The 26,193-nt window shown below is 55.8% G+C and overlaps 10 protein-coding genes and 1 non-coding gene across 11 annotated transcripts in view; 6 read left to right on the top strand and 5 right to left on the bottom strand.

Annotated features, from left to right (window-relative positions):
* The window catches only part of SODALDRAFT_327177 (cytochrome P450), a 2,614-nt gene extending 1,465 nt beyond the window's left edge, over positions 1 to 1,149 (top strand). Inside the window, exons 6-8 of the mRNA XM_028610357.1 lie at positions 177 to 343; positions 419 to 816; positions 952 to 1,149. Coding sequence (XP_028470811.1) covers positions 177 to 343; positions 419 to 816; positions 952 to 996 — 610 coding nt within the window. The 3' untranslated portion in view covers positions 997 to 1,149. The remainder of the gene's footprint in view (positions 1 to 176; positions 344 to 418; positions 817 to 951) is intronic.
* Positions 1,150 to 1,152: 3 nt separating this feature from the next.
* On the top strand, positions 1,153 to 3,750 carry SODALDRAFT_327175 (MFS general substrate transporter). The gene is made up of 2 exons (XM_028610356.1): positions 1,153 to 2,983; positions 3,090 to 3,750. Exons 1-2 carry the CDS (start codon positions 1,651 to 1,653, stop codon positions 3,356 to 3,358), a joined length of 1,602 nt encoding a protein of 533 aa, XP_028470810.1. The 5' UTR covers positions 1,153 to 1,650; the 3' UTR covers positions 3,359 to 3,750.
* A 128-nt stretch (positions 3,751 to 3,878) lies between these two features.
* SODALDRAFT_327174 (hypothetical protein) lies at positions 3,879 to 4,470 on the bottom strand. The gene has a single exon (XM_028610355.1). It carries the CDS (start codon positions 4,268 to 4,270, stop codon positions 3,959 to 3,961), a length of 312 nt encoding a protein of 103 aa, XP_028470809.1. The 5' UTR covers positions 4,271 to 4,470; the 3' UTR covers positions 3,879 to 3,958.
* A 943-nt stretch (positions 4,471 to 5,413) lies between these two features.
* On the top strand, positions 5,414 to 6,451 carry SODALDRAFT_327171 (hypothetical protein). Its single transcript, XM_028610354.1, has one exon. The coding sequence runs from the start codon at positions 5,769 to 5,771 to the stop codon at positions 6,261 to 6,263; it is 495 nt and encodes a 164-aa protein (XP_028470808.1). The 5' UTR covers positions 5,414 to 5,768; the 3' UTR covers positions 6,264 to 6,451.
* Positions 6,452 to 6,740: 289 nt separating this feature from the next.
* On the bottom strand, positions 6,741 to 6,829 carry SODALDRAFT_t13. The gene has a single exon. It is a non-coding gene; the product is annotated as a tRNA-Tyr (tRNA).
* A 257-nt stretch (positions 6,830 to 7,086) lies between these two features.
* On the top strand, positions 7,087 to 9,503 carry SODALDRAFT_355190 (hypothetical protein; the record flags this gene model as incomplete). The annotated part of the gene is made up of 7 exons (XM_028613792.1): positions 7,087 to 7,202; positions 7,552 to 7,677; positions 7,762 to 8,228; positions 8,315 to 8,933; positions 9,032 to 9,197; positions 9,239 to 9,264; positions 9,398 to 9,503. 7 exons carry the CDS (start codon positions 7,087 to 7,089, stop codon positions 9,501 to 9,503), a joined length of 1,626 nt encoding a protein of 541 aa, XP_028470807.1.
* Positions 9,504 to 10,675: 1,172 nt separating this feature from the next.
* SODALDRAFT_28223 (MFS general substrate transporter) lies at positions 10,676 to 12,938 on the bottom strand. Its single transcript, XM_028608330.1, has 2 exons — positions 12,778 to 12,938; positions 10,676 to 12,582 (listed from the first exon to the last, which is right to left on the bottom strand). The coding sequence occupies exon 2, from the start codon at positions 12,573 to 12,575 to the stop codon at positions 10,692 to 10,694; it is 1,884 nt and encodes a 627-aa protein (XP_028470806.1). The 5' UTR covers positions 12,576 to 12,582; positions 12,778 to 12,938; the 3' UTR covers positions 10,676 to 10,691.
* Positions 12,939 to 15,094: 2,156 nt separating this feature from the next.
* On the bottom strand, positions 15,095 to 16,875 carry SODALDRAFT_28191 (hypothetical protein). The gene is made up of 3 exons (XM_028608314.1): positions 16,600 to 16,875; positions 16,177 to 16,434; positions 15,095 to 16,061 (listed from the first exon to the last, which is right to left on the bottom strand). Exons 1-3 carry the CDS (start codon positions 16,671 to 16,673, stop codon positions 15,326 to 15,328), a joined length of 1,068 nt encoding a protein of 355 aa, XP_028470805.1. The 5' UTR covers positions 16,674 to 16,875; the 3' UTR covers positions 15,095 to 15,325.
* Positions 16,876 to 17,896: 1,021 nt separating this feature from the next.
* SODALDRAFT_268436 (hypothetical protein) lies at positions 17,897 to 19,444 on the top strand (the record flags this gene model as incomplete). Its single annotated transcript, XM_028607608.1, has 2 exons — positions 17,897 to 18,453; positions 18,517 to 19,444. The coding sequence occupies 2 exons, from the start codon at positions 17,897 to 17,899 to the stop codon at positions 19,442 to 19,444; spliced, it is 1,485 nt and encodes a 494-aa protein (XP_028470804.1).
* A 1,588-nt stretch (positions 19,445 to 21,032) lies between these two features.
* SODALDRAFT_375227 (peroxidase manganese-dependent 1) lies at positions 21,033 to 22,769 on the top strand. Its single transcript, XM_028614738.1, has 2 exons — positions 21,033 to 22,151; positions 22,237 to 22,769. The coding sequence occupies exons 1-2, from the start codon at positions 21,165 to 21,167 to the stop codon at positions 22,441 to 22,443; spliced, it is 1,194 nt and encodes a 397-aa protein (XP_028470803.1). The 5' UTR covers positions 21,033 to 21,164; the 3' UTR covers positions 22,444 to 22,769.
* A 43-nt stretch (positions 22,770 to 22,812) lies between these two features.
* Positions 22,813 to 26,124, bottom strand: SODALDRAFT_28137 (hypothetical protein). Its single transcript, XM_028608282.1, has 2 exons — positions 25,126 to 26,124; positions 22,813 to 25,050 (listed from the first exon to the last, which is right to left on the bottom strand). Exons 1-2 carry the CDS (start codon positions 25,876 to 25,878, stop codon positions 22,981 to 22,983), a joined length of 2,823 nt encoding a protein of 940 aa, XP_028470802.1. The 5' UTR covers positions 25,879 to 26,124; the 3' UTR covers positions 22,813 to 22,980.
* Positions 26,125 to 26,193: the final 69 nt, after the last annotated feature.

The raw sequence follows: 26,193 nt of genomic DNA, 5'->3' as shown, positions 1-26,193 counted from the left end.
TCTCTTTTTTTTTCTCTTTTTTTTTCTCTTTTTTTTTCTCTTTTTTTTTCTCTTTTTTTTTCTCTTTTTTTTTCTCTTTTTTTTTCTCTTTTTTTCATTTATCTTTTTCCTTTTATCTTTTTCATTTTCCCCTCCACTGCCATGGCAGATCCAGGAAGCGTACTGAAGAATCCCAGAATCTATACTCTCGCTGCCATGCCCGAGCTCACTCCGATGCTTCGCGAGGATGTCCAGCAGGCACTATCTGCGAGCGGAGGCCAGTTCACGAGTCTGGCCATGCAGAAAATGAGGAAACTGGATAGCTTCCTCCGAGAAATTCTACGTTACTATCCCATAGCAGCCAGTGCGTTTCCATCCCACTCCCTTCTGTGAAGCGCTGCGCTGACAGACCATTGCCTCTTCCCTCGTGCTCCCACAGCCTCCTTCAACCGCAAAGTCCTCAAACCCTTCACTCTGTCCAACGGCCAGGTCATCCCGGCGGGCGTCGTCATCGAATTACCGGCCGGCGACGTCGCCTTCGACGAGGACCTATTCCCGGCACCCCACGTCTTCGACGCGCTGCGGTTCTACAAGATGCGACAGGCCAAGGACCAGGCCGGGTCCGGCGTCAAGGCGGCCGAGGCGGTGGCCAACGCGCAGTTTGTAAGCGTCGGGGCGTCGAGCCTGACGTTCGGATATGGACGGCATGCCTGCCCCGGACGGTTCTTCGCTGCGAACGAAATCAAAATGATCATGGCAACCTTTCTTCTTGATTACGAGGTCCGGTTGCCCGAGGGTGTGACGGAGAGATATAAGAATCTCGAGTTTTCTGGGCAGGTGAGTTATTTTCTTTTGAAAAAATTCTTTTTACTTAATTTTCGGCCACTCAACTCCCTCACCCTCACACACACCCTTTCCTCATCCAATTCTTTATCTGTCTCGGGGGTTGCTCTTATAATGACATTTCACTAGTCGGTCCCTGATCCCACCAAGACTATTTTAATCAGGAAACTATGAAACCCGGTGGGTTGAAGAGTGTATGTGGGCTGAAGTGGGTTGAGGGCGAGTCTGGAAAGCGGAGAGAACCAGGGTCACAGTCTCGGTCCATGGTTACGGGTAGTTTGCTTTTAATGAGAAAGGCGAAAAATGCAAAAAAAAAAAAAAAAAAAAGATGTCTTGTTCTAATCTCCGGGTTCGGATCCGTTTTCCCCTCGGGTTCGCATTTCGTAAGGCCCAGACGAGATTGGCTCATCTCGTCGGCTCCGGGCCCACCGGCAGAGGTCCGCGGCCTCGGCCCCGGGACTCAAACGGATTGGACAAAATGGCATGTGGTTCAAGGATGGCGACTCTGACAGGCGCAAAGACCGGACATTGATTGAAACTATTTCCCTTCTTTTGGTTCTTTGTTCTTTGTTCTTTTCTTTTTCTTGTTTTGTTTTCTTTTCTTTTATTTTGACGTTAGCCGCAACCCCGGCCCCGGTCAACTCCGATCCCGTCTTCTTTCCCTTCGTTCGATATTCTCTTTGGGCGGCATTTTCTGCTTCATTCTCCTTTTCTTTCTTTCCTTTCAATTTTCGCTTTGTGGCGTGATATTCTTTTTTACTTAAATATTTCTTAGCCCATACCCCGGGGGATAGTGTTCCTACTTTATATAGGAACATTGAAACGACCATGAAGGCCCCCGACAGCGTTCTCCCAGGGGCAGAGGGGAGTAACGGCGTTGCGGCACAAGAAGCCAACTCACAAACTCCGGAAAATCACATTGTTGAGGAGAAGATAACAACAACCAACTCAAACGAAAACGACAAAGACCTCACAAGTCAGCAACAGCTCAACCGACATGACGACACAACAGTATGGTGGGACGGCGACAACGACCCCGAGAACCCCTATAACTGGCCGGCATGGAGGAAATACACCAACTGCGGCCTCATCAGCTTCCTCACCTTCGTCACCCCCCTCGCCTCGTCCATCTTCGCCCCCGGCGTCCCGCAACTGATGGTCGACTTTGGCAGCTCGAACCAGGAGCTCGCCGCCTTCGTCGTCTCCGTCTACGTCCTCGGCTTCGCCTTCGGGCCCATGCTCATGGCCCCGCTCTCCGAGCTGTACGGCCGCCTGCCCGTCTACCACGTCAGCAACCTGTGCTTCGTCGCCTTCACCGTGGGCTGCGCCCTGGCCCCGACCCTGGACTCCCTCATCGCCTTCCGCTTCCTGGCCGGCGCCATGGGCGCCTGCCCGCTGACCAACGGCGGCGGCAGCATCGCCGACATGATCCCGCAGGAAAAACGCGCCGCCGCCATGTCCGTCTTCAGCATCGGGCCCCTGCTCGGCCCCGTGCTGGGCCCCGTCATCGGCGGCGTCTTGCAGGAGCAGAAAGGCTGGCGCTGGGTCTTCTGGGTCGTCGCCGCCGTGAGCGGCTTCCTGGTCGTCGCCATGCTGCTGCTGATGCGCGAGACCTACGCGCCCGTCCTCCTCGACCGGAAGGCCCGCAGGCTGCGGAGGGAGACGGGGAACCCGGCGCTCCGGTCTCGCTTGGATAAGGGGCTCACGGAGAAGGACCTCGTCCTGCTGACCGTCGTTCGGCCCCTGAAGCTGCTCCTGTTCTCGCCCATCTGCACCGTCTTTGCCCTGTACATGGTCCTGGTGTACGGGTACTTGTACATCCTCTTCACGTCGGTGCCGTTCGTCTTCCAGCGCTCCTATGGCTTCAGCACGAGCGACGTTGGTCTGGTGTATCTGGGACTCGGCGTGGGATCCATGATCGGCATGGCCTGGTTTTCGGTCGACACCTCCAGGGACGTCAAGGCCATGAAGAAGCTGCAGGCCGAAGAGGACGTCGGCGGGCATGAGAACGAGAACGGCCATGTGAAACCGGAGATCAGGTTGAAGCTGCTACCCCATGGGGCCATCCTCTTACCGGTCGGGTTCTTCATCTACGGATGGACGGCCGACTATGAGACGCACTGGATGGGGCCTATTATGGGCTTGACAGTTATTGGAGTCGGTACGTACGAGACGAGTCTTGTCAAATGCTTCCTTGATGTAATTGCAGCGCTACACCAAAAAAAATTAAAAAATTGCTGACGAGTTTTGCGGGCAACACCAAAAAGGCAACATCCTCTGCTTCATAACCATCACCATGTATCTGGTCGATGCCTACACCATGTACTCTGCCTCGGCCCTTGCCGCCAACACCATCATCCGATCCATTGCAGGTGCCGTCCTGCCGCTGTGCGCCCTGGAAATGTACGACGTGTTGGGACTGGGCTGGGGAAACTCCCTGCTCGGCTTCATCGCGACTGCGTTTATTCCAGTGCCTTTCCTAATTCTGCGGTACGGCGAGAAGCTGAGGACCCAGTTCAACATGGATACTCTATAGGTCTAGGTCTCTCCAGGTTCTCTCAACTTCTTTGTCGGTTTGGCTATATTGTCTCTCAACTCTCTCTCAACTCTCGCTTATACCCCCTTTCCCCCTACCCTACCTTATGATACTTGACATGTACTTACTCTATACTGTACGAGAAAATGTACAGGGAAGTACAGCAGGTAGTAGATAATAATAACAGCATTGGCTTAGTGGGCTGGGGGTCTGGAATTGGCCCCAGCTCGTCCTGTTCAGAAACCAATACCTGTGCTATCTACCCACCCGGTGTTCCTAAAAATGTCTTCGTGCCGTCTCGGGGTTGATGAAGACTCCGGGTTCCCGATCCCAGCCAGCGTCCCACCAATCTCATATGCGTTCCAAGGCTAGATAGTGTCATTAGATGCCTCCACCATTGAGTCCCCATGCGCCCGTATGACGAACCGAGACAAACGAGCGCTCACCGACCCACCGCCAATGGACCCCCGGGCCCCATCGAACCTCCGTACAAAACAAAACCAAAACCTCGCTCAGTGGGAATCACCCTGTATGTACTGACAGCGGGAAGTTTTCCAAACGTTTTGTCCGCCCTCGAGGGAAAAAGAGTTGAGTGATTACCTACTTCCAGGCCGGGCCTTGCTGACGCCCATGACATGTTCGGCGGCCCTCGCCTCGAGGGGCGTGAAAGCGACGGTGCGGAACTGACGTTGGACCACGGGGATGAGGGCGGTCGAGTTGACGACGTAGATACGGCTTCCGGGGAGACGCAGAGGTAAGGGATAAGGGATGGTCCGGATGGAGAAGGGGACGGCGGGCGGTTCCTGCGCCCCCTGGGTGAGGTGGACGATAGCTCGGAGGAAGATGTACGCGATCGCGACGCCCAAGAGCGGCGGCAGTGAGGCCGGGTTGCCAAATGGTATCCGTAGTCATGATGATTGTTGCAGACTTGCCAGTGTTGTCACTTACACCGGTGCTGGTGACGACAGAGGAAGAGAGAATAAGTGCAGGGCAAAGAAGGTGAGGAGTTGAGGCTCAAGTCAGCCATAATTAAGTAATGAGGTCCAACGCCGACCACACCAACTATAGACTATCAAATTCCCTACAGCCTCAATTCTTTGGTGGCTTTACTCTCGAGCCTTTCTTTGGTTCCAAGCCTCCCATCTTATCCAAAAGTCGTAAACGAACCAGTAATTGGTCGCCATACGGTATACCTGCAAGGCACTGAGCTTTTAGATTGAATAATGGTGGATGAACGGCCCAACGACAGCACTGGCTGGACTCTTTTCGGACATGGGGTTCATATGTCTGTTCCCCAAAGTCCTTTCCTGTCGCATTGCAGCCAATACGGATATGATTGTCAGGGACTCAAGTTGACCGAGTCTGGCCCCTGGGTGCTGCGCCGCACTGGCATTTTCCGCCGACCAGATTCCTTTATACGCCTTTCTATCCCCCAAGTCCTGTAAACACAAAATTGTCATTCCGAAGATAAATTCGATGCGGTAAAGCTCCGTGGTTGAAAATCGGATTGGAAGAACGGAGAAATGCGTGATAATGACAGTTAATTAGCACGAGGCATTATGGCATGTGGTATCAGGACTATTCGGGACAATGGAAGATCGAACAAAGCGTTCAAGGGATGTACGAATTAGTCGCGTGGCTGGGGGTTGGGAGGGGTTTGGGCGGGGGTTGTGGTTGAGTGGTGGGATCAACTTGGGTGGTGACTTCCGCTTCATGAATGGCTACCTAAGGTATACAGGGGCACAGAGACGACGACGTCACAAATTACGTCATATGCAAGCAATTGAACTCTGCGGGTAAACTGAGCTGATCCACAAGACATTTTCCTCGAAAGTTCACATGCAGGCCAAAACGGCCCTGAAGCAATGGCCCTCGAGCCCAATCAGGCCTGGAGTTGAAAGCTTCTCCCTCCCCATCATGACGAACGGCTCAACGAGCTGAAGACAATCGCACCGCGTTTACACCCCTTGTCACACTTCTTGTCTGGAGTTGATGGTCCGAAAGTTCGAACGCGGGTCTGGGGTCTAGAATGGACCGAGTTGACGTTCCAATGACGCCCCGATTCCTCACCATGCCATCACTTTTCCTTTTCCTTTCCCTTTTCCTTTTCTCCTTCTCCTTTGTATGGACTATAAGTGTATATGAGAGGTTGAGAATGGTGGTACCTACTTAAACTCTTCTCATACTCCTCTCATTCCCCAGATGTAGGCTCGGTCACACCCGTTCAGCGAGACTAACAGCGGTGGACTACTGCTCCGACGGCCCATAATACGTTTCGTTGCCCTTGGATATCCCGGCTCCCGTGTCCTTCCGTCGCCAACCTATCAAACCCAAACCTACAGGCTACTCCCGGCGAGCAGCAGACACCCCCGTGGTCACGAGTCACGAGTCACGACTCGCCATCCCAACCATGCCTCCTCATGTTATTCTACCCATCGTCCAGGCCGGTCCTTCTTGGCCCCTGAAGAGACGTGACGACAATGCAGACCTCGACGTCGCCCCGGGCTGCACGTCCACCGTCAACCACCCAACCCTCGTGGTGCGCCAAGACGGTTCCCCCGCAACAGTCACCGTCACCGAAGTACCCGCGGGAGGCGGCGGCGGCGGCCGCGGCGCCGATAACCTCAGCGGCGGCGCGATTGCGGGCATCGTAATCGGTTCCATCGTCGGCACCCTGCTCCTCCTGTGGATCATCCGCTCCCTCTGTAACCTGGGCGCCCGCCCTCGGGAGCCCGAGCCCTGGTATCGCGACAAGGACCGCCACCATCACCACCATCACCGCCACCATTCCCCTCATCGGCATAGCCGCAGCCGGCGTCGATCCTCGAGCATATCGGCCCCGCCTCCTGTGGTCATCCATGACTATTCGAGGAGTCCGCGACGACCTAGCAGGGGGAGATATTGAGGACGTGATGCCCGTTCTACGATGACATGAACGCGAACACGAGGGAGGTTTCTTAGCGACGATGGGTTTTGTTTCGTTGATTTTTCGGCAATTTCTGCATGATACGATCATACGGTATCAAACAGATATCGGACACCAGGAAGGTGTGTATAATAGCATCTATATGTAAATACATGTAAATACCAGCGTGAATTTCAAATACGATCAACCGCGTCGGGCTGAGAGCACGTTGCAGTGTTGAATCAATTGCTACTTGCCTCTAATCTATGTCGAGTCGCCTTGACCGTATAACTAAGTTACTCGACTACCCCCGGCAGGGCCTCACCTATTCATAGTCCGAGTTGATGAGACAGTCGGACACGAAAGGCAAATTTGCAGCTTGCTGTTAATTTGGTTACGTTTTCAGAAGAGAGGGGAAAAAAACGAAATCAAACAACGAAAAAAAAAAAAATTCACAAGCTGAGCTTGCTGTGGTGTTCTCCCCGACCGGAATCGAGCCGGTGACCTTTCGATTGAAACAGAGTCCAATTACAGTCGAACGTGATAGCCAACTACACCACAGGGAGTTTGATTGATGGATGAATGACTCGGTAATTGCTTGGTAAGGCTATTGCCAGCATGAGCCTCTGTAATCCACCGTACGTAGGAATACCATCCGTACTGTATTTATACCACAGGTTAACTTGCCATTCATCGTGTCGCTTTCATCCCACGTGTCTGGTCGAAGCAGAGACCCGGAACTTTATTCGTGAGATTCTCTTAGGAGGTGAACTCGGGCCATATTGCCCTGCCTGGATCAACTCTTAATTACATTCATCCATCCATGTCTATGCTCAATGACCACGAGTCAGCGAAGAAGCGAGTTTACTGTGTCGAGTCAGTCAGAGGCCACCGTCTCCACCACCTCCCAATGCCCCAGGCTGCCACCCAGAAACTGATGTACACTAGGTACTTGAACATAGATAATAACCTGGAAGGGGAAAAGGTTCCCTGTTCGACAAGGTACTTGGAGAGAGATACCGCTGCAGAAGTACGGATACATTATACATACAGAAACCTGAGTGTGACTCGTCGCCGGATGCCTGGACTAGTGCGGGTAAGTTACGGAGTACTGTACATCCTCTACAAGGCTTATTACAGGTAAGAACGCGTTCGTACAGTACGCCTACAGTGCACACCGCCGCGTGCATCAGTGTATTGGAGCCTCCAATTCAGGGGTGTACTGAGCACTTCACGGAGTGTTACACTGTATTACGTGGACGGTGCAATTACGCATGCCCTGATAAAGGCCACGAACCCACTGCAACTCGGGGCTCGGGGGTTCTCCCACCTGTCCTCCTCCTCAGCGTCCTACACCTCCCTTTATCCCGGCGAACAGGACGACATTCAATTCCATACCTAGATTCTCTTTCTCGTTCGCGGTCGTATAGTTTGGGACGTGGTCTGGGGGGGTTTTTTTTTGCTTCTTTTTCCTGCTTCACCCATTCCACCATTTTAGAGATCATAAACCGGCATATCGTGACCAGCATCGGCGCATCATGGCCATCTACAGCGCAGTCCCCCCTCCACCCAACCTGGACCCCGCGGATGGGCTCACGGACGTAGCATCGCCGCCTTCGCCTCCCCCCCAACCATCCGTGGTGGTGCTCCCGCAGACCCCGAGCTACCTTCAGTCCAGCTCCCGGCTTGCAGACATCGAGGCGTGGACTCTCTCGGCCCTCCAATCGTTGCGCGTCAGTCCCATCGCGCGTGGTACCGGAAGCCCGCTCACCATTCCGCTCGACGAGGCCGCGCGCCTACAGCATGCGCAAACCACCATCCCCCATCGCTCCGTCACCATTGCCATCGATGCGCCGCCGAAAGATCCCATCCGACGGCCGCCGAGTTGTCGCGACAGCCAGAAGACGCGCGAGGCTCTCCTCAAGGGCCACGAGGGGAGTCGTCAGCGCCGTCGCTGGGAGAACGGTCCGTCTCTACTTGCTGGGGCTACATGCAGACCCATACCTTTCCATTGAGAGATAGATCCCAATCCAATTCCCACTCAAGAACAGACGGGCAGACTACGCCACAACCTGTTTTCACTAATGTGCACGCCGTCTCCACAGATCGCCTCATCCACGTTCCCAACGTCCAGCCCCCTCTCCCCTCCGACTTTGCCCCCCACCCGACCCACCCCGTCCAGAAAGTCCCCTACCACCTAGCGGCCTACTGGGACCGCGAGCCCAAGAGCGGCGCCGCAGCGCCCCTCCGACAGCGCTTCGACGAGAAGCACCAGGCGCAGCAGGCCCGGCGCAAGAAGCAGCAGCTCGCCAACGGGTCCGCCACCGGCCTCGGCGCCGGCATGGTGCCCCGCGACCTGCGCGACTACGCCAAGCGCTCCCCCGCCGTGCGCAACTGGCTGCAGCACCTCGAGGAACCCGTGCGCGGGTTCGCCCAGCGGCAGAGGGCGGCCGAGGCGCTCGCGGCGGATGAGGAGACGGACATCGACGGCCTCGATAGCGAGGATGAGGAGATTGTCTTCGTCGGGCGAAAGAACCAGGCGGCGGCCACCGCGACGAGGGCGGCGCGTGGGTGGAAGAGAGCGACGAGGGAAGTCGGCGGCAGTGGGGGAGCCGTCGAGTCGGGCGTGGTGTTTGACGATCTGGGAGACGATGAGACGGCGCCCTTCAAGTACGTTCCTCTCTCTCTCTCCCTCCCCCTTTCCAATTGCCGTAACCCCCCCGCAGCAATGCGTGCTGACGAGTTTCTTCCGTCGTTTCGAATCTTAGGCGCTGGCTCATCCATTCGCTCTCCACCTACTACGGTCTCCAGTCCCGCTCTGTCACGGCCGGGTCGCCTCCCAGGAGAGTCGTCTACGTCGGCATCAAGAGCACGATTCCGAAGCGGGGACGTGCCAACCCCTTCCGGAACGACATGCCCCGGCCTCTGTGGGAAGTTTGCTGATTGATGATTGTGATGATGGCCTGACTACCTAGACGATGGAACGGCACACGCCAGTCCCGTGAACCGAACCCTTTACCCTCTTTTGAATGATGTTGCAACAGGTTGTATTTATCTTTTTTTTTTTCTTCTTTTTCTTCTTCTTCTTTCTTTTCTTTTCTTGATGTTCTTCATCCTGCTGTGCTCTTGTCCAGACTACCGGCGTATTCCGGCGATGAGAGGCAGCAGTTCGTTTGGCATTTAGCCGCGGCATCTAGCCACGGCATCTTGGAATATAGGCTTCTTTGGCCAATGACCTGATCCAATGTCCATGTTTGAACCTGGGGGCCCCGAACGTGGTCGGGATGCCCGTTTTAGTCCGTGGGTGTGAGAAGTCCACACTCAGAGACTTGATTTCCCTCGACAAAAGACAAGAAGACGTCCGGAACTTTAATACATCTAGGCTACATACTCTGACCACAATGATTCGCTGAAACCGAGGTAGGTTATCATCACTCATCGCAGATACGAAAGTACACCAAAGTACACCGTACTTGGTAACGCAGCAGTTATTACTTTCCCATATAGGGCTGCAGCTTGCCCATGGTATGCTCCCACGGCCTCTCATCTGCCTCCTGCGCCCGAAGGCACTCTTCGGAGCCTTCTTCCGTCTCCTTCCTTCCGCCGAAGGGGAGGAACCCGGCCGGGAGGAATAGGGCGTCGAGGGCGTGCTCTTTGGGAAGCAATGACGTCGGGGAGCCTCTTCACGTCGCACATCCGCCGAGAGCTGGCCTTCGAGGTAGACGAGCTCGGCGGACGGGTTGCGGGTGCGTAGGTCGTTGAGGAGCGCGGCATGGTGGGTGAATGAGGTGAGTCATAGCAGTAGGAAAGAGATGCAGGTAAGTGTTCAGCGCCGCATTCCCTTGGACGAAAGGGCCCCGAACGAGGGGTTGCTGTTGCGTAGGATGAGCAACGGGGCGTACCGTCGGGTCGGGTGGTTCTTGCTGGAGCAGCCGAATTGGGTTGATCATTGCAAGGAGGTGAGGTGGCTTTTTGCTTGGTGTGAGGTTTTTTTTTTTTTTTTTTTGCTTTCCTTTTTCCCCCCTTGTTTTTCCTTGTTTGAACGCAGCACTTTATATACCTATACGATATCGATAGGTGGGAAGGATATCACGCGAAGGGACGAAGGGAGAATTAGAGGGGAAGAGAGAGAGGAGAAAGGGGGGCATACGGGGGCGATCACAATTGCATTGAGCAAAGTGTCCCCTGCCACACAGCACAATAATAAACATGAACAGACCATTATCTCCAGAATTCTGCTCTGTAAGGCCATTAAATCACGGGCCGCGCCCCCACGACACATCCTCTCCTGGAGAGGGGTGGGAAAAATAGAAAAGAAAAAAAGAAACCCCAGCACGCTTCAGTTGGTATCAAGATTTAGACATCCTCATATATCATCTCCTCCACACTCCCCCTAATGCACAATGAATGCAAAATTTCACCTCTATTCTAAACCCTGCGAGCGCTCTCATCGTCCGATGACGACTCCTCCGCCAAAGTCTGCTTGTCGTTCAACTTGGGGTTGCGCATGCAGATAGCGAAAGCGACGAGGGGCACGGAGAGGCAGATACCGGTGATGCACAGCAAGCGCTGGACATGCTGGTAGGCGGCAATGATCTGCTCGCGCTCGGGGGTGCCGACGGGGTACAAAGCGACGGCGGTGAAGGGGTCGTCGTAGGTCATGGTGGCGATGGTGTCGTTGTTGAACTGGGCGAGCCTGTCGGCGAGGGTGCCGGGGAGGAGCTGGGACCAGAAGGCGCCGGAGACGGTGTTGCCAAAGGCGGAGCCGACGTTGTAGGTGGCGAGGTAGAGGGCGGTCATGACGGCGAGGTGCTCGTGGCGGAGCGAGGTCTGCAGGGAGGCCTGGGCCGGGTAGGGGAACATGCCGCCGGCGACGCCCAGGAGGACCTCGGCACCGATGATGCCGGCGCGGGCGGAGTCGGAGACGCCGCCGCGGTAGTGGATCAGCAGGCCGAAGGCGACGAGGAAGAGGCAGGTGCCGATGACGATGAAGACCTTGAGGCGGCGGACCCTGTAGACAACAAAACCGAGGAGGAAGCCGACGAGGACGGAGGTGAAGGAGTAGAGCGAGGTGACGCGGGTGGCGGTCATGACGCTCATGTCGAAGGCGACGATGAGGACGGTGTAGAGGTAGTTGCCCTGCATGTACCAGGCGAAGTTGAGGAAAAAGGCGATGCCGAGGGCGCCCCAGATGCCGCGGTCCTTCATCTGCCAGTAGGGGACGAGGGCGTGCGGGGAGCGGGTCTGCCACCAGAAGAAGACGGGGATGACGCAGATGCCGACGACGAGGGGGGCGATGACGTGGGGGCGGGACCACTGCGACTCGAAGCCGCCGGCGATGGTCATGGGCACGAGGATGAGGGCGAACATGGCGATGACGAGGACGATGCCGATGACGTCGAGGCGCCAGAAGAGGTCGACCCAGCCCTTCCGCCAGCCGAGGGCCTGGAAGGGCGTTTTGTGCTTGTCGAGCAGGCCGCGCTGGCGGGCGCGGCGGGCGACGATGGAGAGGGCGACGATGAGCGGGAGGGCGCAGGCGGGGTAGATGATGCACCACATGCCGATGCCCCAGCGCCAGGTGGTGTTGTCGAGGACGGCCTGGGAGATGTCGCCGCTGACCCAGGTGTTGACGAGGAACGGGGTGGCGGGGATGTAGGAGAAGAGGAGACGGGCGCGGGTGGAGGTGATGTCGGCGATGATGACCTCGACGAGGAGTATGATCATGGTGTAGCCGACCTGGTAGATGACGGCGCCGGCGGAGAAGGCCTGGACATCGTCGGAGACGGTCTCGACTACGGTGCCGAGGACGTAGAAGAAGACGGAGACGCAGAGGAGCTCGACGCGACCGAAGACGTCGGCGATCTTGGCCGAGGTGGGCTGGGCAGCGGCGGCGATAACGGAGCGCAGCACGTTGACGGTGGATAGAAGGGAGTGACTCTGGAACGAGGCGGTGGCGGTGGGTTGGTAGGCGTAGCGCAAGGTGCCGTCGAGGCCGTAGGCGTACGAGACGAGGAAGACACCCAGGAAGATGAAGATGCGATCGAAGCGGGTCATGACCGAGGTGATGGCCTCAATGCGGGCCACACCGAAGGATTTGTGGCCCAATTCGGCTGTGGCCGGCGAGGTTGAGCCCAGCATGTCTGTGCCTACGGTATTGGGGGTTTTCTCGTCGCTGCCGTTGGATCGTTGCTGTTGCTGTTGCTGTTGCTGTTCTTGTTCCTGTTGTTGCTCTCGCTTCTCCGCTTCGCTCGACGAGGCCGCCGCGACAATCTTGTTGTCGACTTGGGAGGACATGATGGTGGCCTTGCGCATCTACTACCTATTATATTACTCTTCAGGTCAGTGGGAGGTTCGAACGCCGTCGCATCATTGAACAATGCGCGCAGGATGTAAATGTGTGCTGTGAAGGAAGGGATGAGTCGAGTCGGATGGAGAATGAGGACCGAAGCCCCCCTCCTAAAGCCCATATAGGTTCGGACGAGCAAAGTTTCAGCTAAAAAGGTCAGGAACGTACCAATTGATAAGATGGGCAGAGGTAAAGCTCAGTCCCGTCGATTTCTTGGCCCGTATCTGATGTGGCCCCCAGCCGAATTGACCGAGGGGGCGGAGTGGGAGCGGGAGCGGGAGTGGAAGAAAAGAAATTCTCCTTTTCTGCGAAAAAGACGGGACGGAGACTGTAAGGAATAAGTCAGGGTTCTCGAAGAGGGTCGCAGCCACGTTTTATGCAGGGCTTGACGGGGTGACTCGGTAATACGGAGCAGAATAAGGCTCACTTTCGACAGCCGGTATTGGGGGTCTTTTTTCTTCTTCTTCTTTTTTTTCTCCTTCCTCTTCTTTGTCTTCCTACTCCTCAAGAGCTGGGAACATCCGTAGAGATGGATACCGTCGAAGCAGGCGGGGCTCGAGTCGGGTCCCGACCGGGATGATCCCCGGAAATGGACATAAGGAGCCAATGGCGGTCCTGAAAAGCCCTGTGGAGTTCTGCAAACCCCATCTGATAAGATTGAAAAAAAAAAAAAAAAATTCAAGAGGAGGGCGGGGAGGTGCGGGAGAGCTGGGCCTAGACATCATGGTGGTGTGATGTACGATGTACGAAGTACGGTGAAAGAAACAGAGGAATGACAGCTGTATGGGGGTAGCGCAGTGTGCGAAAGCGAAAGTAGTGTAGGCACTAATTTAGCAGAGCACTGGGCACGGGAGCTTCCAGGATCAAGGACCGAAAGGGGAATGGAGGAAATGGACTGCTGAGACCGATGGACAGACCATCAAATTCTAGCATGCCCTCGCTGATGGCCGACGGATGACGGCATGGAGGTGTTGAGCCTCGGCGCTTATGAGCTCTCCCGACGACATACAACATCGCGTAGTTGCGATGCTCTAATAGACTGTGCTGTTCTTCGAGTGATTCGTAGCTTTTTTGATGGTTTCAACACTTGATCAACATCTCGCCGGTCTCAAGTCGTCGTTATTGTCTGTGGGGAGTGGGAGCGAGAGGGGGTGGAGACGTGAAGAAGAGAAGAAAAAAAATCCGTCTTGCAGACTTTTCCTTATCAGATCCTGACATTGGTCATCGGACCCACATGGCTCATCAGGGCATTCTTGGCAGTCGCCATGGGCCATTGCTTCTGATGATGACTCGTACACTCCCTTCGCTTTTCCGGGCATTGCCGGGAAGGACGTACGGGTACTCCGTCTTTGGATATGACGAAAATGAAAACGGGCTGGGCCAAATGCCATGTTCTCAATGTTTGTCATGCACCTCTAAATCCCTAAATAAGGGAAGCAAAAAAAAAAAAAAGAGAAAAGAAAAGAAAGGAAGAAAAAAAAAAGGATCAAGGAAAAGAAGGCCAGGGAGAAGATAGGAGGTCGTCAAGATCGTCACCTACACTCATGTTAATTCGCTCTTCGCATGGGTCGGTACTTTACACGGACACTAAGTCTATCACTAGGTACTTTTGTTTGGTCAAAGGAAAGCATTTGCTCATAGGTAAGGTAGTGTGCAGCTATTCCCAACTTGTATTGCCCCATCTGCCCCATGTCCAGACCAGTCTTTCAGGTAATTGTGGAATTCATGGCTGGCCCCAAGTGAAAAGCCATCGTGCCAGACGCGAAGAGAGTGGGAAGAAAAGAGAAGAAAATTCTCACGATCTTACGTCTCTTATTTTATCCTGCCTCGGCTCCAAACACCTCGGTTGGTCGCTTAGCAATGATTCATCGCCGCATGGCCCACGTCGTCTCTTTGTCTTCAGTAACCGGCAGAGATTCCGGGAACTGGCTGGATGCCCGGGTTTCGACCGGGCTTCGCCTACTCCACACTCCCATGAGACCAGGCCTGGAACCGGGCGTCCGGGTAGCAGCCGGAACTGCTGCGTCCTACTTGCATTCGTGCTTTGCAGTCTGTCCGTCTCCTGCAGCTTTTCTCGCTCAACGGTGCTAACGGAATCCGTTGATTCACTTCGGTGGTGGGGACTTGCAATAACCTCTTTCGGTGTTTATTATGTATCTTTCCTGGTGTACTTCGTACACATGTGCCAGCTTCTTATTAGCAGCCAGAATGGTAAAAGGCAAGCATATTCCCTGCATTCCGTCCCGTTCTCCTAATCTCTAGTTATACAGCGCCTGGACGCCACTCGAACCATCAATCCTTGGGTGAAGAGGACAAACTTACTACACCCGATGGAAAACCCGATGCTCAATCGACAGGAGCCCATCTCCCAACGTCTGTCAGACTCCCTGCGTCCAGGAAATATAAGGTACATGTCCCATCCACGTCGGAATACGTGGCTAAACACTTGGTCTGGTTGGAAGGCGAAGCTCTGCTCCCTAGTAGTCCCTCTGCAACAATTTTTTTAAACCCATGGAAAGAATTCGGGCATGATTGACTCGCACCGGAGGCGAGGAAAAAGACACCAGCGCCATGAAAAGGGGGCGGGGAGAAAAGAAAAACCTGCCGCAATGTCAGACCGATGAGGCCGTGATGTCCTGCGCTCGACCCTCACGGGGGGAAAAAAAACGCACAAAGCAAATATAAAATATAAACCAAAAAAAGAAAAAAACGCCATTCAGTCATCGTCATCGTACGTGTGGTAGCTCCGGTTCCGGTGTGGCGTGCCGATTCCGCCGGGTCGTAGGAGGGGTCTATCCTCCCGAAGCACCTGTCGCTCTTCGCGCTCGCGCAGCCGCTCCAGCTCTTCCTCCGTGTCGGCGTACCGTTCCGGATGCGCCGTGTACGGCCCCGGCAGACCGTCGTGCCAGCCCTCGGAGTACGTGCGGATCGGGTTGGGCCGGCTCGGGAGGCTCGGCTCGTCGGGATATCCATCCGAGTGCTGCGACAGATCCTCGCCCGTGTGGTTCGTGACCTCGTAGTAGATGGCCATCGCGAGCAGGACGCCCTGCATCGAGGCCGTCAGGAGGTAGATGCCCCAGGTGCTCCAGCCCTCGGCCCCCAGTCGCCTGTACAGGTTGAAGGCGAACAGGTAGCCGCCGGGGGTCTGCATGCACATCATGGGAATGCTCAGGCTGCCGACGTGACCGAGATGGTACGTGGTCCAAATCTGCGGGATGTACTGCACGGCCGCGAGGGCAGCCGCCATGATGCCGAGGAAATTGGCCCAGACTGTCAGCTGCGCAGGGAGGCCGATGGCGAAGACGCCGGTCAAAATGATCACTATGAGGCCGTGGAACAAACAGGCCAAGCCCACCGTCACCGCCGTATGCCATCCGGGAGGGGTGCCGGCAAGCTCGTCTTCGGAGACAGATGCATCGTCGTATCGGAAGAAAACGAGGAAGAGAACGAGGCTGTCGGAGCGCATTGAGTTAGTCGAGGATGTCATGGAAATCCCGTGTGCATGACGGCTAGTAAAGCCAAAGGGGGGATGGGATGGAAGAAGGAGAGAGGTGGGAGGCCACATACATCAAGGCGAAACAAATCCACTGAACACCAAGCTGCGCGATGCCCAGCAGCCCGACCAGACACTCGCCGGGCGCGACTTGGCTACAGCAGGCAATATCTTGTCGCGAGGGCGGAACGGTGAGGATGTTGGCGAAACCCGACGTGGCCGAGGTGGTGCCCAGGAGGACGAACCAAGGCGAGATGCCCTCGGACGTGCGGCGAGAAATGATCCGATAGTGCTGGGGCAGGTAGGAGATCAGGAGGCCAAAGAGGATGGAGCTGGCGGGGTCGCATACTCGTCAGCCAGTGCACTTCGATTTGCGAGGTGTCTCGACGTGCATGATCTTGCACTGCGTCCCCCGGGTGTATTTATTACTGCCGTTGCAGCCGCAACCCGGGAAAGAAAAAAGACGATTGTCCCTGGATTAAAGGGAAGCGACTCACATGGACAGGGACAGGTTGAAGTAGTCGGGGTCCCGAAGCGCTTCGCAACGGTCATCGAAAGCGGTGGGCACCATCTCGAGGTGCTTTTGGGGGGGGGTGCAGGTCCCTAGACAAGGAGTTCGGCGTTCCTCGCGCTGTTCTTCTACGTATAGACTCTTCGTAACAGTGATATATGGATCGATGGATCGCGATATGGTGTTGGCCGTAGGTTTGTCGCAAGGGAGATGCGTTTTGTTGGGAAGGACGATATCGAGAGGACGAAGTAGTGTTGGACGGTTGCGAAGAGAAGAATTGCGTTTCGCTAGGAGAGAGGAGAAGGAGACGGAGGGAACGAGAGATATTCTAAAAGCTCTTTCTTCAAAGAAGTAGGAGATTCAATGATTGGATTGGTAAAACAAAGCGGAGATGTTGATGAAGCAGGAGGAGGAAGGCCGGCGAGTTGGGACCTCACCGAGCTACCTCGGCATTGTACAAAAACCTATGTACAATAGCCAAAGCAAAGCTCACGGCGAGTCGTCCAGGTGGACAAGTCTGTTAAAATGAGCGGATCAAAGGTCAAAGATGTGAACAGAGGGTATGGTAGCTGAATGGGAACAGCTGAATGAAAGGGGGGAAAGGTGAACAACTGCTCCGGACAGGACTTTAGGCTGCGATGTTTGTGGAGAGGAGGTGGGATGGATGGGGTTCGGGAGCTTGTTCAGATTTGCTTACTGTACCTACCTAGGTACCTTAGGTACAGATACGGGATACGGTGTAGTCTCCACTTTGTATGGAACATTTCGTGATCGCAGCTGCCGACAGCCAGGTTGGCAGGCGACTCGTAGGGTACCTTAGTTACATAGACACAGTGTCCATACATACAATTGTTGCTATTGTGGATCGTGCACTGGGGTGGGAAGAGGACTTCTGAGAACGGAGAGTGATCCGGAACCCTGTGTGGATCCCTGCCTGTTAGCAACGTAATGACGTAAATGTTTACTTTACAGAGCTTTTGCTGGGCGGAATACTTGGTGGGTTGCCTGAAACTAACACAGATCGCCAAGTACGTACAGAGCACTTATACAGTATTTTTATGCCACAAAATACGGTATACCCTAACTTGTACCTCAGTACCAATCGTCCAATGGGCAAATACAGACAAACCTCATGGGTGCCTTCTAATTGATTTCTTGGTCTTCACTATTATTCGGACCACTGTCGTCTTCTGTTTCATTTTTCGCAACATTTCTGATCTCACGTCCCTAGGCATCAGGTCGACCCGAATACCCGAACCCTCCCTGCTTGACAAAAACCTCGGATGGACTCGCACAAAGACGTCGAAGATGGAGAGGCTTGTGACCAAAGGGAAGCACAGAACATCTCCCACCACCAAGAGGATTCTCCGAGAAACCAGCCCGATGGTCCGCGACCCTTCCCTGCCGTGCAGGTAGTTGCCTCGACGGAGCATCGTTCAAGAGGCGGAGACACACACAGCGCCTCGCCAGAACCACATGACCATGGTCCTCAAGAAAAGGAATATGCCTTGGACAAGCCTCACGCTCGTTCCTTCTACCGTGGTGTTCAATGGACAGCAGATGGCACTGCGGTTGTCGCTTCGACTTCAGATCATAGAATCTCCGTTCATGTCCTACCTGAAGATCTCCTCGCTCCCAAAGACCAACCCTTCCACCTGGAACCCGATTCCCAGCTTCGCTTCTCGGAGCCTTCATACGCCTTCGCCGTCTCACCCTACTTCTCACTTTCCGAACCTCTTTCCCAGACCGTCCTCGTCTCCTGTAAAGATCATCCCATCCAGCTTCACCACCTGTTCCCCGACCCACCCGCCAGCGCCTCAAGCTCAACCTCAACCTCGCCGTCACAGTCACAGTCACAGTCACAGTCCCGTCCCGATCCGGCCCCGCGCTCGCTGATGTCCAGCTACAAGCTCATCCGCCGCGAGACAGAGGCATACATCTCGGCTGAATCACTCCTCTGGACCTGGCCCGGCACCCACTTCCTCGTCGGCTCCGTCAACCGCCTCGACTACTTCGACATCACACGCACCGGGTCGGATGGTCCCGCCCTCACCATCCCCACCATCCCTTCCAAGAGACACCTCTCCAAGGGCGGCGGCGTCGGAATGAAAGGCATGGTCTCCGCCCTCGCCAGCCAGAGCCCCGCCGTGTCCGATGCCCCGCTCGTCGCCGCGGGGACCTGGACCCGCTGGCTCGGCCTGTACGACCCGGCCCGCTCCAACAAGGCCGTGGCCAACTGGTCGATCCGGGGCGTGGTCGAGGCCGAGTTTGGCCACCGGGACGACGACGGCGGCGGCGTGGTGCAGACTCTTTGGAGCCCCTGCGGCCGCTACCTGGCCGTCAACGAGCGGCAGGCCAGCGGGATCCTGGTCTACGACGTGCGCGGCACCGGTCGACCCGTGAACCTTCTCATCGGCCGCGACGCGTCCACGCAGCAACGCCTCAGTTGTGATGTTTTCGCCGGCAGCGCCGCCACGTCTGACGACGGGGGGTTCGAGTTGTGGGCCGGGTCCAAGGACGGGAGGGTTCTGGTGTGGGAAGGCGTCGGCGCCCGCTCCGGCACCCTCGACGAGTCTTGGGACTTCCGCGCTCATCAGTCTCCCGTCGGCGGGACGATGCTTCATCCGGGGGGTTCGGTCGTGGCCACCTGTTCAGGCGCGTGGACGACGACTTCGGACGACGAGCTGGTCGCACAAGCCGGGACGAGCAACGACGTCGGCATGCCGAAATTGGCGTCGCCTCGTCTCACTGACGACTGTAACCTGAAGATTTGGGCCCTGGGCATGGACGATGACGCATTGGATGATGCCGAGAAAGCACCTGAAGGGTGACGAGCTATAATTGGCAACAAGGCATGCGGACTTTGTTGAAGGGTGATGCAGAAACACAGTCCTCATGATGTCGACGACTCTAGGACAGGGGCCTCTCGTCTTTTGGCCGCAGTCCGAGTCGGCACAATGGCAGGTGATGTGACAATGACAGTGACAGTGGCAGTGACACGGCACTGGGAGGATGCAAATAAGCCCATTCATTACTTCGTACTCAGTATCCGCAATCAGCACAGTTGCCCTGGTTGGGTTAGCTGCAGCTCGGTGAGACGGCACGCACCTACCCCCGGCTTCGGCGTCCTCCCGCGCCCTCACCGCGGACGTTCCAGAAGCATGTTGCGGGCTCCCCGATGGGATTTCGCTCTTGCTCGACTTTCTCACCACCCGATCGATGGGCCGCCAATCAAGCCCAAAAGCCTCTAGTCGCAGCATCTTGCATGCAGTACAACTTTGCCTAGGGATTGGGTTCTCTTACGCTTTACGGCCTTATAGAACACGACCACGAACCAAGGTTCATTCGCCAAGTCCTCATCGATAGACACAACTTTCGAGACGTACGACGATCTGGATCAATGATACGAACAGCATCCCGAGACTCCATCTTCCAATCTTCCACCTAGTCTCCGAGCAAATCACCACGACCACTGATCTGATCTCCTCACCGACAGGCCAGGCTACGTACAATCTCGGTCTACCAACGCATGACTGGGCTATAATTAGAGTCATAAGACTAAGTGGTAGCGGGTGGTGCCGTGCCCCTGACACCTGGGTCGTGAACTGCGTGGCTGATCCTGGCATCAGATTGGCTCGTCAACCGCGCCTCCGTGCTGCATCGGCAGTGTCCCTCAGCGTCAGCGGGCCCAGCACCCAGCCCATTCCTCTCGCCAATAACGACGGACGAGGCCTGTATTTCCCACATTGTTTCATTGTCTATCAATATCTTGGCTTCCGGAGCCTGGTCCGTCGGTTTGTGCCTTGGGGAATGCACAGCCAATTACCCACTACCCACTGCCCCGGACTTGATCAAGCCAATCTTCCTTGGATCAATGCTTTCTCTCCTTTGGGATCGGCAATCGCCATGGCCGATCAGGCCCAGGGTGTCTCGGTCAGACTGGTCAGAAGCACATTCCATCCATTCCCCTTACCGCCCCTACACCTGGTCGTCTAATACCCAATACCCAATGCCTATGCCCAATGATCGTAGTCGGACACAACTCCGTCCTACTTCGACGATTACCGTCCAAGCACCGCAGCTTCAAAGCAGAAACACGTCGGATTTAGACCTAAGCCCCTTGTCACCCCACCGTCAGCACACTCCCGCTTGGTTTCCCGGCATGACCTGAAGTTCCCCGGGAGGGTGCGGATCTTCCTGGTCGACCACCACGATGTGATCTCACCACGGGCGCTATACCCCCATGTTATCTGTGTCTCAGAGGGCTCTGTCTGCTGTGGCTCATATGTACTTAAGGTCATGCTATTTCTCTCCATCCCACATCCAACTCTCGAATATCATCGCCATCAACGACTTGCCTCCCGCCCAACTTGGTTCCCTACCTCCTCCAAACGATCACCCACACCCACACCCCACCAGGTCTAGAACCCTTCGTGACCATTACTGAGGCTTCTTGAATCGGTGACTTGCATACATCGGTATCCCATCTAGACTCTGCCTTGCCTACTCTCCTTGCGCTCCTACAGCCTTTTCTTGTCCGTCCCACCCACAATGAGGGCCTCATTCCTTCTAGCGGTGGTCTGCACGGCAGGCTTCACAACAGCCTTCCCAGGAATGGACAAGACCATGTCCGAAATCCAAGCTCGACAGGGCGGCAGCGGCCCCTCCACCGCCCTACTAGGCGACCTCGTCCACCTCTCCGACCGCCAACTCACCCGCACCGGACGCGAGATCAAGGCCATTCTCCGCGGCACCGGCAACCCGCAAGACCTGATCTCGCACGCATCCTACTTCCTCGGCACCCCTCCCCTCGGCTCGTGGCTCTGCAACATCGACACCTGCTGCGTCTGGAAACACATCGCCGACGAGATGGCCCCCGCCCTGACCGGCACCGCCGGCCGCTGCAACGACCTCGCCCGCGCCCTCATCCGCCTCGCCTTCCACGACGCCGGCACCTGGGACATCCACTCCGACGGCACCGGCGCCGACGGTTCCATCGCCCTGACCGACGAGTGCGACCGCACCCCGGAGAACAGGGGGCTCGGCACCGCCTGCGACCAGGTCCGCACCTGGCACGCCAAGTACGCCAGCCACGGCGTCTCCATGGCCGACGTCATCCAGTTCGCCGCCCAGGTCGCCACCGTCGTCTGCCCGCTGGGCCCGCGCATCCGCTTCTTCGCCGGCCGGAAGGACGTCGCCGTCGCCGGGCCCCGGGGCCTGCTGCCGGGCCCCTTCGACGACGCCGACCGCATCATCGACATGTTCGCCAACAAGACCATCTCCGCCGACGGCGTCGTCGCCCTCCTGGGCGCCCACAGCGCCTCGCAGCAGCACAGCATCGACGTGGACCGCGCCGGCGACCCGCAGGATTCCACCCCGGGCGTCTGGGACACCGAGTACTTCTCCGAGACCCTCGACGACGACGCCCCCGCCCGCGTCTTCAAGTTCCAGAGCGACCTCAACATCGCCAACGACCCCCGCACCCACGCCACCTGGCGGTCCTACGCCGATCCCTCCGCCCAGTCCAGCTGGAACAAGGTACGTTGTCGATGAATTACGCCCGTTCCATTCGTCCTTTCCCTCCTCCTCCTCACACATACACTGACAAACTCCCTTTCCCCAGGCCTACGCAGCCGAATATATCCGTGTCAGCCTCCTCGGTGTCCCCGAGCTCAACTCCATGACCGAGTGCAGCCGCGCCCTGCCCCCCTCCCGCGGCTCCTTTGACGCCCCCGACCAGTCTCAGCTCGACCGCTTCATGCAAGGTCTCCTGGACACTGCCACCGACCTCCTCTTCAACGGCGACGTTATCCCTGCAGATCTGCAGTGATGATGGGCTCCCTTTGTCCCTTGACTACTGGGCCAGTCTAACAGCCCCCCCCCCCTTTTCTGACGATTTTATGTACATATTTCGACTTGTATTTTGGAGCGCATTTGGGAACTTGCATTGGCGACACATCAGGCGTTTGTACAACACATGCCGCATTGCCCTACGGAGTTTATATAAGGGCATAATCTTGGGCTATAGAACTCGGGACCGTGGGTATGGGTACAAGGGATAGAAAATTGGGATAGAAATTCGGAGTTTGTTCTGGGAAAGGACTTGTTTATTTTATAGATCATCTCGAAGCGAGTTACTTTGCTAGTCTAGCGAACATTTTTACATTTTTATTTGCTCCAGCTTCTCTCTACATCCCTGCTCCCACGACTAGACGCTTTGGATTGAAAAGGCTCCTTGCAGAAGGGAAGCAAGCAGAAGCAAGGGCTTAAAGCCCAGCAGCACTGTCAAGTCGAGGATCCGGAGCAAGCTGCAAGGTATGTAAGTGCTAGAAAACGATCAGATGCGAGATACCTCCTGAGCGTATCATCATCCCAAGCGTCTATGCAAGTGTTCCGACACTCGTTTCAGCAGTTCGGTACTGAAGATGGGGCCTTCAAAAGCAGCGACCTTTTCGTCTTTCGACAGCTGAAGGAACCTCATCAAGCCCTCTCCACCGTATCTCTCTTCTAGACAAAGACTCAGGACCTGTGCCGCATAGACGTTCACGCCGGCAGCGCGGAAGAAGCCCTCCCACTTCGTCTCTTCTCCGGACAGCATCTTCTGCACCTGGGCCGGAGGCAAGTTCGCGCATAGAATCCATGTAGCCCAGGCCCCCAATGTTCGGGGCCCACCGGGAACATAAAAGGTCTGTACACTAGTAGTACCCTCAAGAGACATGGTAGAAAGGACAAAGTCAGAATAGGCATGGGCGTCGGTTTCGGACAGAGGTCCAGCTGTCTCGTCCTGGGCATTTTCAGACACGAGAACGATCAGCCTTTCGTACAAGGGAGCAACCTTTGCGATACGTTCGCATATCTTCGACATGGTGCTTCCAGATCCCGGAAGAGGCTTTTGGCGGACTTTGAGAAGTGTGGTAGCAATGATCCCGGTTGAAGGAGAAATTATGATATCAGCTTCAAAAATGAGCGGCAAAATATTAACACCTTTGCGGTCAAAATTTTGGCAAGGGAAATTGCAAGAACTCTCGAGGCTCAAGTCGCGGTCCAAGAGCTCTACCCCTCGTAGGTGATTGCGGAGGCTCGACATAAGACTTCGCGGTGTTGTCGTTGAGATGATGAGACGAACGGGCTCCGCAGGAGGATCCAACTGGGGGCCGGGGGCTGTCCAGCGACATGGCGCCGGCTCAGTTTCGGAAATCCGTGAGTTGGTTACTGTGGATTGTTTTCTCGTTCGAAGAGGATCCGACGGGAAATGTTCACTGGTGGTTAACTTGACCTTTTTGGGAGCTCGCAGGTTAATGTAGCTTGAGAGCAACTTCTCTGTTGCGTAAGGATCATTCTTACTGGTGAACAGGGGATCCCTATGCGGGGTGTCAAGACTGGACAGTGGCGTGTTCGACGACGAAGCATTTTGAACAGAGAGCGCATTCCAACTTGTAGCGTCGGATTTTCGCTTCCTGACCAAGGCCATAAGGTCATCATCGTCATCATCGCTTGGGGGTGTGGCGACGAATAGACCGCGAGGGATCGAAACGTTCATTTCACCGTCCAGCTCGGCCGTGCTCTCTCGGTCGTGCTCTAGAATGGGTTCGTCCACATCATCCGGGTCGATGAACCGTAGACCAGGTCTCGGCGGGATGCAATCCGCGTTCCTAGGGCTAGGTGAGCGGGTGGATAGCTCGAGCTGTTGCACGACTTCAGCGACGTCGCCAATGGTTTCTTCCAAGTTTACTATGGCAGCGTTAGGCGGGAAAGGAATCCAGCGGAGCTCCTTGTCAAGTCGAAAGTCTCTTTTGCAAGGCTTGGCGTTGAAGTGAAGGCTGTAAGCCTGGGTGAGGTACGAAAACATTGCCTCGGAAGTGGCAGTGTGCGTCTTCCAGTCTGGGTCAGGAATCTCGAGATCGAGCACCGGGACGGGAATTCTAGCAGTCCCATCAAGGGGATCCAGATACTCTTGAGCAACCTCTTGAATTACCTGCTCACGGTTGTGTTCGATGAGCTCGAATAGCCACTTTTCATCAGCAACGGAAAATTCCGCGTCGTCCGCGACGCCTTGCGCCCGGGGAGAGCTACGTAAGCCTTCTCCGATAGAGGCATCGATATCGACGGAAGATCCATTAGCTGCATGTATCGAAGAAGACCGGACATATCCAGACAGGACAGGGGGCTCCAACATCAGATCCGACATCTTGGCGTGGTGGGCCGCCAAAGGAGCATCGAAGAGCTCCGGAGGGGTGCTGGGGAGTAAGACTGTCACATCTCCTGATAGCTGTCGGTCTTCGTCCAAGGCATCACCCATGATCTTTTCCAAGTCTTCATCCATGAGAGTGGATGGATCGGAGAGAAAGGGTACACTGGCATCCGACTGGGAGGGAATGAAAGGCTCAGGGCTACCGGAGACCGGCAGTAAAGGAGGTGTAAGAGCCTCGGGTTTATCCTGAAACACACGAAACAAATGAGCATATGGTCACCGGAAGGGTCCTGTAGCAAGGTTCTTGGGGATTCGTCTTACATCACGTTGGTCCAGCTGGGTAAGAATGAACGAGGACAGGTCCATAGGAGCAGGTTCGATGTATTGAATTTCGGTCACAAGCACGAGATGCTCCTCGGAGTAGTCGAGGACCTCATGCTGCAGCTCGTCATCGAGACGCCGGCGAAAGACTTCAGACGAGCGAGGAAACTCCAAGCCAGCGTCTTCATGATCGTCAACAGGCTCGCAGGGTAAAATAGAGATAGATGCGTGCAAGGGGTTGGGCCGCGACTCGGCCGCGAATTCAGCGAGAAACTGTCTGAAATCAAGTTGAGGGTCGCTCTTGAGTAGAGGAAGCTCTAGCTTCAAGTCGAGAACAGGACGTGAGAGGCTCGTGAGGGCGGCTTCGGCGAGATTGTGAGCGTCGGGAGAGGCGGGGGTGCCGTGATCGAAATGGTGCAGGAAGGTGGCAGCGGTCTTGTCAGGAGGGTCGAGTTCGGAGTCGAGAGCGGAGCCGAGGCCGGATTCGACGGCGGAATCGAGGTCATGGAGCGATAGGGAGAGCGGCTGAAACCATTCGTCAACGAGAGGAACAACATCATCAACATCATCGTCGCTAAAGAAAGGCACCGAGTCGAAAAGTGCTTCCAGTTTTCGTGAGGGCTGGTTTTGGCCGTCAATGATATGACCCGAAGCTACCAGGTCGACCCGGACTTGCTCTAGGGTGGTTCGGTATTCAGCGATGCCATCATGATCATACCGTGCCCAACGGTCCCAGGACTCCCAGTCCTCCATGTCCTCAGCAACGGAAGGACAACTGGTCAGAATACTTGGCGACGCGGCTCTGGAGGTAAGTACGGTGCAGCGAGATGCTGGGTACAGGAGGGGGTTTGGTGAAGGGGAGAAAGAAACTCAAGAGCACAGGAAGCCACTCCCTTTGGACGAGGCAGTTGGAGAGGGACTCGCGATGGACACGCAAGGAATGGGGCGGCAGTTACGTTATGAAGGACAGAAAGGGCGAGCCCTAGGGCTCAGGCCCAGGAGCCTGTCGGGAAGGAGAGTGCTAGAGGTATGTATATCTACCTGGGCGAGGTTACTCCTGCCATGAAC

This window comes from Sodiomyces alkalinus (assembly GCF_003711515.1).
Source record: "Sodiomyces alkalinus F11 unplaced genomic scaffold SODALscaffold_1, whole genome shotgun sequence".
Classification (NCBI taxonomy): domain Eukaryota; kingdom Fungi; phylum Ascomycota; class Sordariomycetes; order Glomerellales; family Plectosphaerellaceae; genus Sodiomyces; species Sodiomyces alkalinus.
The sequence above is the reverse complement of the archived record's forward strand: the minus strand, read 5'-3'. Positions and strand labels throughout refer to the sequence as shown.

What these genes read in the sequence shown, in the direction of transcription:
- SODALDRAFT_327174 (XM_028610355.1), bottom strand. Translation starts at nt 4,270, where the DNA reads ATGACTACGGATACCATTTGGCAACCCGGCCTCACTGCCGCCGCTCTT.
- SODALDRAFT_327175 (XM_028610356.1), top strand. Translation starts at nt 1,651, where the DNA reads ATGAAGGCCCCCGACAGCGTTCTCCCAGGGGCAGAGGGGAGTAACGGC. An exon ending in CTTGACAGTTATTGGAGTCG is followed by an intron (nt 2,984 to 3,089) that starts GTACGTACGAGA and finishes AACACCAAAAAG; the next exon opens with GCAACATCCTCTGCTTCATA.
- SODALDRAFT_28223 (XM_028608330.1), bottom strand. Translation starts at nt 12,575, where the DNA reads ATGCGCAAGGCCACCATCATGTCCTCCCAAGTCGACAACAAGATTGTC.
- SODALDRAFT_28191 (XM_028608314.1), bottom strand. Translation starts at nt 16,673, where the DNA reads ATGGTGCCCACCGCTTTCGATGACCGTTGCGAAGCGCTTCGGGACCCC. An exon ending in TTCAACCTGTCCCTGTCCAT is followed by an intron (nt 16,435 to 16,599) that starts GTGAGTCGCTTC and finishes CGACCCCGCCAG; the next exon opens with CTCCATCCTCTTTGGCCTCC. An exon ending in TGGATTTGTTTCGCCTTGAT is followed by an intron (nt 16,062 to 16,176) that starts GTATGTGGCCTC and finishes GCGCTCCGACAG; the next exon opens with CCTCGTTCTCTTCCTCGTTT.
- SODALDRAFT_28137 (XM_028608282.1), bottom strand. Translation starts at nt 25,878, where the DNA reads ATGGAGGACTGGGAGTCCTGGGACCGTTGGGCACGGTATGATCATGAT. An exon ending in CCCAGCTGGACCAACGTGAT is followed by an intron (nt 25,051 to 25,125) that starts GTAAGACGAATC and finishes CGTGTGTTTCAG; the next exon opens with GATAAACCCGAGGCTCTTAC.
- SODALDRAFT_327171 (XM_028610354.1), top strand. Translation starts at nt 5,769, where the DNA reads ATGCCTCCTCATGTTATTCTACCCATCGTCCAGGCCGGTCCTTCTTGG.
- SODALDRAFT_375227 (XM_028614738.1), top strand. Translation starts at nt 21,165, where the DNA reads ATGAGGGCCTCATTCCTTCTAGCGGTGGTCTGCACGGCAGGCTTCACA. An exon ending in CCCAGTCCAGCTGGAACAAG is followed by an intron (nt 22,152 to 22,236) that starts GTACGTTGTCGA and finishes CCCTTTCCCCAG; the next exon opens with GCCTACGCAGCCGAATATAT.